Genomic DNA, 15,410 nt, shown 5'->3' with positions numbered 1-15,410 from the left:
CTAATCCTTAAAGGGAAGTGGGGAAGACGGTGTCAGAAAGTGTAAGGGATGTCATGTGGCTGCGAATAAAAGCCCGTACGTCCTGGCTCCAGAATGGCTCTTCCTGGTTCAAGGCATAGGGTGGAGTGAGAGCAGGAGGAGGAGTGTTTGAGATGAGGGAATGAGCCAGCCTCTACAGGTTTGTGTTCAGACAGCACTCAGCACACGCTCACTCTCTAGACGCAGACTCCTGCTCTACATTCTCATAGCTGGCTTTTCACTTAGACTAGAGGAATCTTCAGTGTTCCAGCGAGTGCTTGGTTCCAGATCTTTGAGACTCCGCTGAGGATTCCATTCGTGAACACTCACAAGCAGGTAAACTAAACTAGGACTGTCTGGACGAGCGGATCAAACAGTCATTGTTTAGACGGGGTTTGTGTCTGTGTGCTTTTATGGTAGGAGGCTTTGGTGCTCTGTTAGTTGAGGTAACCAGACTTTGACTCAAGGGAAATCACTTTTGTACTCCAGATATGTAACTGACATTGACATTAACCAGAAGCACATTCCATTTGAAACTAACCTAGATACATTTGTTGTAAGTTGGCTGAACAAATGTGGTAAAAAAAAACAAAGCCTGTGGAGACTTCTATCCATGAAGACACAGAGACCATCCATTCTCTCTGTGTCTTCTCGGCTCTGGCTCCTGTGGCCTCATTGTTGCTGGAATGTTCCTAAAAATACTGGCCTTGATTATAACATTTGGTAACTCTGCTCGAAGACAATCCTCTCTCTCGCCTTAATCGGGTGAAAGTATGTATGGCAGTGGGAGAATTTAAGAGGGTAAACACATTCTTACCAACAATGCATTTCAGAATGAGCATGTTGAAAACTGTGATCATGCTGTTGATAATGATGTAGCTAGGACAGTTGTAATGCCTAACTGGGATAATGTAGCTTTAAGTCAGATCCACAGGTTGGCTGGTGAGTTGTGTCTCTGTTGCCAGCCTGTGTATAGACTACTGTGTACAGTGCATTCGTAAAGTATTCAGACCCCTTGATTTTTTCCACATTTAGTTACGTTGCAGCCTTATTCTAAAATTTATTAAATAGTTGTTTTCCCTCATCAATCTATACACAATACCCCATAATGACAAAGCAAAAACAGGTTTTAAAAATGTTTGCACATTTATTAAAAATAAAAATAAAAATATCACATTTACATAAGTATTCAGACCCTTTACTCAGTACTTTGTTGAAGCACTTTTGCCAGCGATTACAGCCTCAAGTTTTTTAGGTATGACACTACAAGCTTGGCACACCTGTATTTGGGGAGTTTCTCCCATTCTTCTCTGCAGATCCTCTCAAGCTCTGTCAGGTTAGATGGGGGGCGTCGCTGCACAGCTATTTTCAGGTCTCTCAAGAGATATTAGATCGGGTTCAAGTCTGGGCTCTGGCTGGGCCACTCAAGGACATTCAGAGACTTGTCCCGAAGCCACTGCTGCGTTGTCTTGACTGTGTGCTTATGGTCGTTATCCTGTTGGAAGGTGAACCTTTGCCCCAGTCTGAGGCCCTGAGCGCTCTGGAGCAGGTTTTCATCAAGGATCTCTCTGTACTTTGCTCCGTTCATCTTTCCCTCGATCCTGACTAGTCTCCCAGTCCCTGCCGGTGAAAAATATCCCCACAGCATGACGCTGCCACCACTATGCTTCACCGTAGGGATGGTGCCAGGTTTCCTCCAGACGTGATGCTTGGCATTCAGGCCAAAGAGTTCAATCTTGGTTTCATCAGACCAGAGAATCTTGTTTCTCATAGTCTGAGTCCTTTAGGTGCTTTTTGGCAAACTCCAAGCGGGCTGTGATATGCCTTTTACTGAGGAGTGGCTTCTGTCTGGCCAGTCTTCCATAAAGGCCTAATTGGTGGAGTGTTGCAGAGATGGTTGTCCTTCTGGAAGGTTCTCCCATCTCCACAGAGGAACTCTGGAGCTCTGTCAGAGTGAACATCGGGTTCTTGGTCACCTCCCTGACCAAGGTCCTTCTCCCCCCATTGCTCAGTTTGTCTGGGCGGCCAGCTCTAGGAAGAGTCTTGGTGGTTCCAAAATTCTTCCATTTAAGAATGGTTGAGTCCACTGTGTTCTTGGAGACCTTCAATGCTGCATAAATGTTTTGGTACCCTTCTCCAGATCTGTGCCTCAAAACAATCCTGTCTTGGAGCTCTACGGACATTTCCTTTGACCTCATGGCTTGGTTTTTGCTCTGACATGCACTGTTAACTGTGGGACCTTATATAGACAGGTGTGTGCCTTTTCTAAATCATGTCCAATCAATTGAATTTACCACAGGTGGACTCCAATCAAGTTGTAGAAACAGGATTCACCTGAGTAAAAATGTTTGTCTCATAGCAAAGGGTCTGAATACTAAATATGTAAATAAGGTATTTTTTAGTTTTTTTCTTTTTTTAGCAAAAATGTAGATTGATGTAAAAAATAATGGATCCATTTTAGAATAAGGCTGTAACATAACAAAATGTGGAAAAAGTCAATTGGTCTGAATACTTTCTGAATGCACTGTAGAGGGTCATATCTCCTCAGGCCGTCAGTTAAAACAAACAAACTGCCCCTCTCTCTCCTGGGCACTTTGGACTTTGAGAGGCTCTCTGCCTGCCTATTACATTTACATTGCCTATGGCAAAACAACCTGGGATTCCAGGGGTTAATCATTGGATGATGACTGAGGTGTGTGTGTCTGTGTGTGTCTGTGGGAAAGTGGGGTTCTCTGGCAAAGCCAACAGGGAGGACCATCTGGTGACTCAGCCTGGCCACTCTCTCCCCAGAATCACATCTCTGTGATTACTGGCTGGCTGGCTGACTATGGACATGTTTGTGATTGTGTCCGTGCCTGCATATCTTTGCAATGCATTCATTGCTCTGTGCTCCCTTTCTCTCTCCTGAGCTACCACAGTAAAGGGCTCTGTCTATACTGTGTTATCTAACATTAAGATTAGCAGGGCTGGGGACTGAGCCTTAGGGTTAGGGATTTCAGAGGAACATGAATGGTTGTGAACATTATGATGATAGATAGATGGTAATTGAGAGGTTAGAGTGGAAGGTCCATTGGGACTGCATCATTGGGAAAGCATTTCACTGTAAAGTCTACACCAGCTGTATTCGTAGCATGTGATAAATAACATTTGATTTGATTTAATTGAGAATGGGACTGTGGCCATAGAGCCAGACAGTGCTGGGTTAGAGGTGGAGTGGGGAGTGGGGAGGGAGTACCGTGGGGGGAGGGAGAGTTTGATGCTGTAATAACTCTCTTGTTAAAGACTGGCTCTAATGTGACTCTCACAGTTGACTTTGTCCTGCTGGGAGTGTGATTGTTAGGGGGGTGGGAAACTTGAATGCAGTTCAGCATATGTGTGGAGGAGATAGGCATTGACCCTATGCCATAAAGTCATCAGGTTTTTGGTTTAAATCTGTGATATTTGCTGATACTGTGGAATTGCAGCTGCACTCCTCCCCTGGGAAAAGCTCTCTTTCTTCATTACTCCAGTAAAACCTCTTAAATCACCCCTGGAGATAGACTGCTTGATAACCTCTGAACTGCTGGGTGACCAAAAATCTGGAGCACATTTGGTGGTGGGGTTGGTGCTGATTGGTCTGTCAGTGCAGACCATTGGATTACCGTTGTGTGGAGTTGCCTTCCTTTTGTCTTTTTGACGAGTTAAGGCTATGTTATACATACTGAGGTTATGTTCATTTTATTTCAGTCTGTCTGTAACCAGCAGTCATTCGAGTAGAGGACAAGGCTCATACATATCTCCACAGACTGAGGTGAGTTCACAGCTCTGGAGGGGCACCTATACTCTCAGTCCAGGAAGTCAGTCAGTCACACCATCTCACTGTGTTTGTTTGTATTTCGGTCTTGCTCACGGCTACTGTATTGAGACTGCTTTCCAGGACTACTGTCCACCGCTTTTTGAACCCTTTTAGATGCCTGATGGATGGAAGTCCTATTCACCTGACGCATAGGATATATATATATTTAGAATTCCTCAGTGAACACATACACACACTCTCTCTCACTCTCTCTCTCTCTCTCTCTCCTCTCACTCTCTCTCCTCTCTCTCTCCTCTCTATCTCTTTCTCTCTCTCTCCTCTCTATCTCTCTCTCTCTCCTCTCACTCTCTCTCCTCTCTCTCTCTCTCTCTCTCTCTCTCCTCTCTTTCTCTCGCTCTCTCTTCTCCCTTTCTCTCTCTCTCTCTCTCTCTCTCTCTCTCTCTCTCTCTCTCACGGGTCACTGTCTGTTGTATATGGCATCCAGTCAGTAAACTGATAGATGCTGTATTACAGGAGAAGCAGAGTGCTCCCAGCCCCAGTATTGCCCTGTAATTACCCCTCATGGCTCTCTGGTTATGTACTCTGGATCTCTGTGGGCTTCTTTTTCCTTTTAGCCGGAGGCCACTGGGTTGAACCCCTCTTTCCCAGCATGCTCGTTGCTCACTGACCACCAATAGATGAAGCACTTATCTTATGGCATCACTTCCCCATGTGCTTTTCCCGTAAGGCATATCATTATCCACTAATCATCAGCTGGATGAAAAACGGTACACTCAACGTAACCTAACATAGCAGGCGTCTAGTTTTCAGGGGAAATTAAACGTAACCTAACATAGCAGGCGTCTAGTTTTCAGGGGAAATTAAGATAGGTTGAAGATACTGTTTCAAGTTGTTGATGTCACGTGCACTATTGCCTTTCTTGTATCACTGAAAACCGGATGTTTCCGGTTTCTTCCGACCACACTGAGGGTGTGCTTTAACACAACAAAGAAGTAGAATATCACTGTTAGCTATGTTTTTTCTAACCAGGCTATTTCCGTTCTCCGTTTCTGTGGTCGGTCCAACTGAAGGTTTGATCCAACTTAAGGTCCAAACCTGAGTGATGTAGTTGAATGTTCAGCCAGCCAGGCAGTAAATCCAAGGGCTGTCTCTTACCCAGCATGCCATGCCATTGGAGGTGTGTTTTTGTTTCCATCGGGAAGTAATACTGTCCTTTCTTCCGTCCCCCGTCCCCTGTCCAGTTGTCAGGTCGTTGAGGGCCTCTTGTTGTCATATCAGGTCACCCCTCAGGCTGGGGCATTAAATACACTATGACACTGACGTTTACACACCCATTATAGTCCCATAGAGAAGACATTAGGATACGGACCTGCACTGTGTTGGTGCATTTTCACTGAGGATTTACCCCAGTGTTTTACCCAAAAGGCTCAGACTTTTCTGTTTCCATCTACACTGGCCGGCCCCCGTGTCTCACTGGGCCATGGATCCGGCGGATCTTCCATCTACACTGGCTGGCACCCGTGTCTCACTGGGCCATGGATCCGGTGGACCTTCCATCTACACTGGCCGGCACCCGTGTCTCACTGGGCCATGGCTCCGGTGGACCTTCCATCTACACTGGCCGGCACCCGTGTCTCACTGGCCAATGGATCCGGCGGACCTTCCATCTACACTGGCCGGCACCCGTGTCTCACTGGGCCATGGCTCCAGCGGACCTTCCATCTACACTGGCCGGCACCCGTGTCTCACTGGGCCATGGTTCCGGCGGACCTTCCATCTACACTGGCCGGCACCCGTGTCTCACTGGGCCATGGCTCCAGCGGACCTTCCATCTACACTGGCCGGCACCCGTGTCTCACTGGGCCATGGTTCCGGCGGACCTTCCATCTACACTGGCCGGCACCCGTGTCTCACTGGGCCATGGATCCGGCGGACCTGCTCTAACAAGGCAAAGCCCTGGTACTTTTCAGCTTGCATTTAAATCAAATCACATCAAATCAAACCTGATTTGTCACATACGCCAAATACCTTACCGTGAAATGCTTATTTATAAGCCCTAAACCAACAATGCAGTTCAAGAAAGAGTTAAGAAAATATTTACCAAATCAAATAAAGTAAAAAATAAAATAAAAAGTAACACAATAAAATAACAATAACGAGGCTATATACATGGGGGTACCGGTACCGAGTCAATGTGCGGGGGTACAGGATAGTCGAGGTAATTTGTTCATATAGCTGGGTCCCGTGTAGCTCAGTTGGTAGAGCATGGCGCTTACAACGCCAGGGTTGTGGGTTCGATTCCCCCATTTAATTTTTTTAAAATAATAATGTATGCACTCACTAACTGTAAGTCGCTCTGGATAAGAGCGTCTGCTAAATGACTAAAATGTCAAATGTAAATATAGGTAGGGGTAAAGTGACTATGCATAGATAATAAACAGCGAGTAGCAGCAGTGTAAAAACAAATTTACATAACAATGGCTAATTAACTGTGAACCTTCACACAAAGCAACAGTTTCGAATGATGCAGAGGTTGTTGATTCTGCTCAAGTCTTTAGTGTCGTCGTCCTGATGCAAACACTATAACACTAGAGATACATTAACATAAAACACTGGCAGCCCATTGGTGTTGGGGGCAAGATGGAAGAGGACCGTGTGTACCTGCCTACCTCTGAATGACAATAGCCAGGTCTTCAGGAGGAGATGGATAGCTTTAGTGTTGGACTGTGTTGGTGGGTTGTGTTTCGACACCTCCCTTCTTAACGCACAGTATTTGGGATTCATGGCCGTATCTCTGGCTGGGGCCACAGATAACAAAGCGAGTGAATTTGAGGATAATGCCGTCAGTTAGGATGGGTTTTTATGGGCGGTAGGCAGCGACACCGTCCAGGGAGAAAAGGACAGCCATGTGTTTCATCACCAGGAACAGGAGAGGGTTATCCTAATTACCACCAGAACAATGCCACTCCTTTGTTGGTGTGATTACACCCAGTATGCTAACCATACAAGAATGCTAATCACACAACAGAATGAGTGTGGCAGTTAACTGGGAAATTGATTAGGTCAGGAGCGAGAAAAAGGAGATTGGGGGGGGGGGGGTTACTGAGTCTCTTGTCTGAACAAGAATCTAGGTTGAGTGGGTTCTGGAAAGGTCGCTGTCTGTCTGTGTGAGATTTGTCTGGCCTTTGACCAGGAGCTGCAGTGTTGGAGTGTTTGACAGTGTCCTGTCCTTGCGTGTATGTCTCTGGCCCTGTAGGGCTGCAGCATGGCTGTGTTCGGAGAGCTCCACAGTAGCTGTGGATGTGAATGATGACTAGGTCGGGTAAAGACCAGACACTAGAGCGCCTGCCAGCCAGCCAGCCACCTCACCCAGAACACCACTCATGCCTGAGCAACTGTGCCAGCTATTAAAATACCTGCCTCTTCGAGACAGCTCAGTGTGTGAGGAGAGACTGAGCTACACAAGACAATGCAACCTTGTTTTATGTGCCAATGTCGTGATTATAGTCATGTCCTTTCTGTGTGGTGACTTGTCCTCTCCATGCTTCAACATAACATAACAGGATGTAGCTAGAGCAGCGAAGGCATTTACCGCTAGTGCTCTTATGTCTATTTGGGTCTATTTCAGTGGAGAGTTGTTCTTTAGTTTGTGTCATACGGAGGATGAAAGGAGCAGTGTGAGTTGAGCTACAGTAGTATGAACCGCCTGCCGGCCCTGCTTTCTCTCTCTGATGCTACTGGGCTCTGGGAGACAGCAAGGCTATAAAAAGATACATAAAAAATGTGCGGATGAATATGGTCATGATGGTGATGGTGATGATGATGGTGATGGTGAGGATGATGATGATGGCGGTGAGGGGAAAGAGATGAGCCCGGAAGGACTCAGTGTGATGTAATCCGGGAGTTTGATGGTGTAACTGTAATGAAAAAAGATGTGTGAAGACGACAAATAAAAAAAAACGGAATTGCTTTTCAATTCCTCTGAAACTGGGGATCAAGAAAGGAGGAGAACTAAGTGGTGGATGAGAGCTGTAATCTGCTGTGAGACCAGAACAGCAATGGAGCAATTCTCTTCTTTCTCCAGTCAACACATGCATAAAGAGTATTAAAAAAGGCCCATGTTTACCAGGAAGAGGTGTTGCGCCTGAGTGTTGTACTGGGATTAAGAGGATCAGGTCTGGTGTTATGGAGCGGTTATAAAACTTCATATCATCTGCCTTGACAGTTTTGACCTGCCCATATTTCATCACAAAGACTTTCTCTCAGTGTCTGTCTGTAATGTTGAACAGAGAGCAGAACATGTGGAGTAATTTTACATTTACATTTACGTCATTTAGCAGACGCTCTTATCCAGAACGACTTACAAATTGGTGCATTCACCCTATAGCCAGTGGGATAACCACTTTACAATTATTATTATTATATATTTTTTTTTTATGAGGAAGTTGAAATGTTTTCATAAGATCCTGCTGTGTTTGATGCAACTGAATGTAAAATATTGCAGCTGTTTTACCCACTCTCTCTCTCCCCCTTTCTCTCTCTCCTTTTTAAAAATTGTTTTCTTCTCCCTTTCAAATCATTTAATTTGAATGAAAATTCAGTCCCAGTGTTTTGTTGTCAGTCGGGGGAGGGGTGCAATTGGTCAGATCCTTTGACCACAGCCAATAGCAGTGCAGCTCCCACCCTCCACCCCTCCTCCCTGCCCTGCTGAGATTCCCAGTCTGGCCTGTGATTGGCTGCCGTGGGACCCAGGAGCCAGAGGCTGTGAGCGTTTTTAGGGGAGGAGTCAGACGGCATATTAAAGCTGGGCGGTCTGCTCTCCTTTCCTTTAGTGTGTGCTTTTGTTAATGTGGAGTAGTTACGTTACTGGGAGAGGAGCTCCCTGTGGTTGTCCTGTTAGTCTGACACCGTCTTCCTCTGTCTCTCTCTCTCCTCTCCAGGAGCCCTGCTGGAGCATCACTCCAGGGACCCCGGGAATCTGCGGAGCTGCCAGTTGATCTGCTGCTTTTGAGGACAGTGGGAGGATCGGACCAGACAGACGGAGCAGGATCAGGAGATTTAGTTGCTCTGACAGTCTGTGGCTGAGCCAGACTGTTTTCTGCTGTGTGATCTAGTTAAAGGGACCAACCAGCAGCTGCAACTGCAGGATCTGCCCCCGTTGGGTCACTGAGTCAGACTGATGTGGTGTGCGAGCCATGGTGACTCTGTCCCACAAGTAGCCTTTCAGTGAGGAGGACAGATAATAGACCAGAGGGACGACGTGAAGAAAGGAGGAAGAACGGAGGAGAAATAGCAGCAGCAGGAACAGATAAACAAGTAAGAAAGTTAAAGGGGGCCTTGGGTGGAGGGAGGAGAGGAGACGGGGGGATAAAAGGGGAATACAAAATTCCTATTTTCTTTGGTTTAGGACATTTGTGAGCACAAAAAGGACAATGAACATTACCCCCAGTCTCACTCTCTTTTCTTAACGCTCTGCTCCTCCTTCACAGCTCCAGAATGCCTGTAGAGACCCTCCGACCCTCAGACGGACGTCTGGTGGGGGTCCCCTTCACCTCAGCCATGCCTTTCCGCATCCTCAACAAGGGACCTGACTACTTCCGGCGGCCAGCGGAGCCTGGAGCCCGTAAGCTGAGCGCGGTGGAGCGCCTGGAGGCGGACAAGGCCAAGTATGTGAAGAGCCAGCAGGTGGTGCTCACCAGGCAGGAGCCTGTCAAACCACCCATCATCCGCAAGCCTCTGCTGTCCCCGGGCATGATGCTGCAGTGTCGGATCAACGCCCCCCCGGCCCGCAAGGTGCCCCGGCGGCCTGCCGACTCAGAGAACGGAGGAGGAACAGGAGGGGTAGGGTGGCGGAGGGGACCACCTCTTAACCTGGAGATCCTCAACAACCTCATCAACAACGTGTGTGATGGACCACTTCTCTGCTCCCCATCTCCCATCCCCTCCTCACCCTCCGCCTCCTCTCCTTCATCTGGGGGGAACAGCATGGGGAATGGACTTTCAGCTGACCAGGAGAGGATCAATCGAGTCCTGAACAATCTTAAACCTGTTAATAACTGCAACACCTCCTCCACCACCTCCTCCTCTTCCACCTCCTCTCCCCTCAACAATAACAACAGCCAGACCTGCCCAGCCGAGCCCAGCCACCGGCCGCCCCCTGTCCCAGCTCGGGGTATAAGGGTGGGTGTGCCAGCTCCCTACAGCTCTCCTAACTCAGTGATGGTGCGCAGGGTGGATGTGAGGCCCCAGGCTGAGCCGAGGAAGCCCCAGAGGACCCAGTTCCAGCCTCAGATCAAGCCCAGACAGACTTCCCAGCCCCAGGTGGCTAAGCCCCAGGCCCCATCACCACCACCCTCACAGCAGGCCCAGCCCCAGCCTCAGCCCCTCACCCCCACCCAGCCTCTACCCTCTCCCCCAACCTACCTGCCTCCCAGCCCCATACTGATCCGGGCGGGCATGATGCCCCCGGCCTCCCCTGCTTTCACCCGCCTGTCTTCAGCCAGCTCCAGGGGGTCTCGCCCCGGTTCGGCCCGTAAACACCCCTCCCTACACCGCTCCAAGTCTGACCTGAGTGACCGGTACTCACGAGCCACAGCGGACCTGGAACGCTTCTTCAACTACTGTGGGCTGCACCCAGATGAGGTGGAGGGCATGGGGGGAGTGGAGCGCTTTGCCAGAGCCAGCTCAGATATTGTGTCTGTGTCCAAGCTGCGCAGCGTCAGCACCGCCAGCTCTGAGTGTGAGCAGGCGCAGGAACAAGGGGAGGTGGAGGGCGAGGAGGGTCATGCCCGACCCGGGGAGCGTGTCCCCTACGGAATCTCAATCATCGAGAGGAATGCTCGTGTCATCAAGTGGCTGTACGGGATCCGCCAGGCTCGGGACTCCAACGCTGTGTCCAACGTTTAGAGGAAAGAGACAGGAGGGGGAGGCTCTGGAATGATACCCAGGCCTACCCCACGTTGTTTATTATTTATTGATAAATCCCACAGACCATTGAGGGGTACATCTTTTCCAGGAGGACATTGTGATTCTGTATTGTGTTGCCTTTCTATGGGGAGGGGGGGGGGTCAGGACTGCTTCCTTAGAAGAGAAGTAGGATGAGAAATCACACTCCTCCCTAAACAAATATTCAAAGCAATAATGGCAGTGGTAGAAATGACTGAATGCTGATGATGACAATGATGACGTTGACCAGATGCTGTGGTTCCTGCTGTGGTGTGTCTGTCTGAAATACAGGTACTTTTAGGGTCCAGAGCCCTGTTCTGTCTGCACAGGCGTTGGAGCTAGAATTTACAGACTCTTAACGATGCAAGAATAGGCTCTGGATGTTTCACAGCTCTCACACATTCAGGTGTGTGTGTGTGTGTGTGTGTGTGTGTGTGTGTGTGTGTGTGTGTGAGGAGCAAGAAAGTCTAGAACTTCATTGATACTGTGAAATAAAAGAAAAAAAAAAATTATCTTCTAACCTTGGCTGTAAGACTGTTAATTAAAACCGTTGATGTTGCTGTCAAGCATGCAAGTGAAAGTCAATGTACGTCCTCATCTCAACAAAGCGTAGTTTCACCTATACTCACAACTCCCTGTTGAAACAGACGTGTTCAGGTCAGGGATAGAGTATCGTCTGTAGCTGTGTACTGTCGTCGTTTTCTGTACTGCAATGGAACATGGTGTCTAATCAAGCATAGGGCTGCATTGGTCCAGTTAGTGTCTCTGTTTATTCAGTGAAGAAGGTATATGTCTGGGCACGGATGACAAAGATAGTGATGTCATGAGTGGATGGTTGAGGTAAGTGTAGGGTGGATGAGTAGGGGTGCTGTCTGGGGTTGGAGGAGAGACAGACACAGCTCAATGGAAGAGGGATCAGGATGGTAGGTCTAGTGAGACAGATTGATACAGGAAAGAGTGAGACAGATTGATACGGGAAAGAGTGAGACAGATTGATACAGGAAAGAGTGAGACAGATTGATACAGGAAAGAGTGAGACAGATTGATACAGGAAAGAGTGAGACAGATTGATACAGGAAAGAGTGAGACAGATTGATACAGGAAAGAGTGAGACAGATTGATACAGGAAAGAGTGATACAGATTGATACAGGAAAGAGTGAGACAGATTGATACAGGAAAGAGTGATACAGATTGATACAGGAAAGAGTGAGACAGATTGATACAGGAAAGAGTGAGAGACAGGTTGATACAGGAAAGAGTGAATTATCTCGAAAGGGAACAGAAGGTTCTGGGTGTCCTTGACATAAGTCTACTGAAAGGTGGACCAATATTTATTTAAAAAATGCAATTTGAAGTGACAAGCTATTGTAATATTCAACAACCAGTGCATAGCATTCAAGATTTGTACAAAAGTGCAATCTGATTGTATCTATGTGAACATGCACATACATACAAACAGACACCAGCTGCTGTCAGCCAGCCACACAACATGAGACACAACATGAGTGTGAACGTTGTGTGTAACTGAATGGTGAAGTACATGTGATGATATACACTCTGCTCTGTGGGAAAGAAAAGGAGGGAAAACTATGTATTTATGTGACTTCCTGTTCCTCTCAGGGGAGACAGACGGAGGGCTCAGCCATGAGGGTCTGGGACTGAGCTCCATGGTCTGGTCTGGTGTTAGGATGATGTGGGTCTGGGACTGAGCTCCATGGTCTGGTCTGGTGTTATGATGATGTGGGTCTGGGACTGAGCTCCATGGTCTGGTCTGGTGTTAGGATGATGTGGGTCTGGGACTGAGCTCCATGGTCTGGTCTGGTGTTAGGATGATGTGCGTCTGGGACTGAGCTCCATGGTCTGGTCTGGTGTTAGGATGATGTGGGTCTGGGACTGAGCTCCATGGTCTGGTCTGGTGTTATGATGATGTGGGTCTGGGACTGAGCTCCATGGTCTGGTCTGATGTTAGGATGATGTGGGTCTGGGACTGAGCTCCATGGTCTGGTCTGGTGTTAGGATGATGTGGGTCTGGGACTGAGCTCCATGGTCTGGTCTGGTGTTATGATGATGTGGGTCTGGGACTGAGCTCCATGGTCTGGTCTGGTGTTAGGATGATGTGGGTCTGGGACTGAGCTCCATGGTCTGGTCTGGTGTTATGATGATGTGGGTCTGGGACTGAGCTCCATGGTCTGGTCTGGTGTTAGGATGATGTGGGTCTGGGAATGAGCTCCATGGTCTGGTCTGGTGTTAGGATGATGTGGGTCTGGGACAGAGCTCCATGGTCTGGTCTGGTGTTAGGATGATGTGGGTCTGGGACTGAGCTCCATGGTCTGGTCTGGTGTTATGATGATGTGGGTCTGGGACTGAGCTCCATGGTCTGGTCTGGTGTTATGATGATGTGGGTCTGGGACTGAGCTCCATGGTCTGGTCTGATGTTATGATGATGTGGGTCTGGGACAGAGCTCCATGGTCTGGTCTGGTGTTATGATGATGTGGGTCTGGGACAGAGCTCCATGGTCTGGTCTGGTGTTATGATGATGTGCTGTTGAGTTCAGCACTGTCTGGCTGCCCAAAGAAGAGTCAAGCTATTCATACGCTGCAACATGGTGTCTTTCTTAACATGTCAATAAAGAATAAACATTTTTGGAAAAGGGTATTTCCCTGGTCAGTATTTCCCTGGTCAGTATTTCCCTGGTCAGTATTTCCATGGTCAGTATTTGCTGTGATATTATGCTTTCAATGTCTACCAAACATGCCTTCCATCGTGCAGAGTTGAATTTAGTTGAATGTCTTCTAAGATGGGACTCCCGAGTGGCGCAGCGGTCTAAGGCACTGCATCTCAGTGCTTGACGTGTCACTACAGACCCCCTGGTTTGATTCCAGGCTGTATCACAACCGGCCGTGATTGGGAGTCCCATAGGGCGGGGCACAATTGGCCCAGCGTCGTCCGGGTTTGGCCGGTGTAGGCCGTCGTTGTAAATAATAATTTGTTCTTAACTGACTTGCCTGGTTAAATAATAAATAAATAAGATAATCGTGACAGTTTATGGATGTAGCTTCTCTAATGGCTTTAGAGTCTACAAGGCAGCTTTGCAAGTTCTGGGATTTTCAATGTGATGAAGGTCCAGAGGAAAAGAAGCATGTGTTTCTAAATCTCCTTTTGGCATGAATTATTGACTTATTGACTCCTCTAGCAGCACTCCCGTGTCCCTTTTGACCACTGTTGTTTTTTCTGTAAGAAGTACCTCTAATCCATTATTTACAACACAAAATGTGCACGCTTACGCAGAATCACTCACTTTTCATTTCTTTCTCTTATTTCACACATAGACACAAAACACACAGCAATTGTTGTACCCCAACAGCCGGTCCATTGAAAAATGACTAGTGGTCTGGTGTGGACAGACGCTAGAAGAATGTGTAGTTCTTTCTTTTCTTCCCGAGATGGTTCAGGTCCAGTGTTGGTGCTGGTTTCCCCGACTTGACCCAGTTGTCCTCAGGGGAGCACTTTCCCTCCATACTGTGGAAGAATAGAATTGGGGAGTGGCTGCAGGAGGGGGATGTTACCCAGCATTCCACAGTGTCCCTGTCTGTCAAACCGTGTCCCTTGGCACGTCATTTTAACATCCCCTACTCACCCAATGATGTGTTCTGATTTAGGGTGCAGGTTTTAGTCGTTTTGGGGAGGGTTATAGTTTTGATGGAATTGGTGCAGCAATCCGGTACTAATCCGTAAACAAAGTGATAAATATTGTCCCCACGAGGCTGGCTGAGGCTCAGTGGCAACAACCACCTGTCACTCTGGTCAGCGGTGATTAATAACCCTTTACACTCATGGGAATTGGCCTATATGGATAGGGATAAATTGAAATGTTTCTTACAGAATAAATATGAAATGCATAACCATGGTAGCAATTGAAAGGGAACAGTTTCGAGATTATGGGGGAAATTATTAGACCATAGTTGAGGACACAACAGTTCACCTGACCCCAGACTGAATCCATACACTGGTGATTTTATGAGCATTTTACATTCACTGTACTTTTCGCCACATTTGTTGATAACAAAATCTGAAAATACTCTGGATACATTCAGTAACATGATAAGAATATTCCTGGAACATGTGGGGTAGGTGCAACATAAGAAAAATATATTACAAGGGTTTGAGTGAGATAAATAACTGGTGTCTCCAAGTGACCACATACCTCTGCAAAGTGTGCACAGTTTCTAAGTAATTTCAATGTGTTTTGACTCAAAAACAGTCTTCAACTATAAGGTGCTTTTTTTTTTTAGCTCTCCTAGCTGTGCTGGTGAGGAACTAGAGCAAGGACACTTGGAGTTGTGTTGTTGGGAACACAACCCTGCATCCCCACCATCACACATTTACTGTTTACGCAATCCAGAAAATGCCAATTTTTAAATTGCGATCTGCGTCAGGTGGGCATCATTTGAAAGCTTTTTCTATTGCCAACATGAATAGCTAAGTTATCAAAAACGATCTCACAGTGTTAGGCTTTCACAAGGCAATTCAGAGAAACAGATCGTAATTTTGGTGCGCATATATTCAGGTGCGTGATGTATTCAGCTGCGTGTTCCGCTGCAAATTTTCTTCACGGTAGACAAACACAGGCTCATTCAGAACAACCCGGG

The 15,410-nt window shown here is 47.4% G+C and overlaps 1 protein-coding gene across 2 annotated transcripts; it reads left to right on the top strand.

Annotated features, from left to right (window-relative positions):
* Nucleotides 1-207: 207 nt before the first annotated feature.
* LOC311150244 (protein FAM110A-like) lies at nucleotides 208-11,905 on the top strand. 2 transcript variants are annotated; one of them, XM_084187621.1, is made up of 4 exons: nucleotides 208-354; nucleotides 3,745-3,808; nucleotides 8,755-9,130; nucleotides 9,304-11,905. In XM_084187621.1, exon 4 carries the CDS (start codon nucleotides 9,311-9,313, stop codon nucleotides 10,718-10,720), a length of 1,410 nt encoding a protein of 469 aa, XP_084043747.1. In that variant the 5' UTR covers nucleotides 208-354; nucleotides 3,745-3,808; nucleotides 8,755-9,130; nucleotides 9,304-9,310; the 3' UTR covers nucleotides 10,721-11,905. The 2 variants fall into 2 exon arrangements, with proteins under 2 accessions (XP_084043747.1, XP_084043746.1); XM_084187620.1 differs by lacking the exon at nucleotides 3,745-3,808.
* Nucleotides 11,906-15,410: the final 3,505 nt, after the last annotated feature.

Source organism: Coregonus lavaretus (assembly GCF_964263955.1).
Source record: "Coregonus lavaretus genome assembly, chromosome: 22".
Lineage (NCBI taxonomy): Eukaryota > Metazoa > Chordata > Actinopteri > Salmoniformes > Salmonidae > Coregonus > Coregonus lavaretus.
Note: the sequence above shows the minus strand (reverse complement) of the source record. Positions and strands in the feature narration are given on the sequence as shown.

What these genes read in the sequence shown, in the direction of transcription:
- LOC311150244 (XM_084187620.1), top strand. Translation starts at nt 9,311, where the DNA reads ATGCCTGTAGAGACCCTCCGACCCTCAGACGGACGTCTGGTGGGGGTC.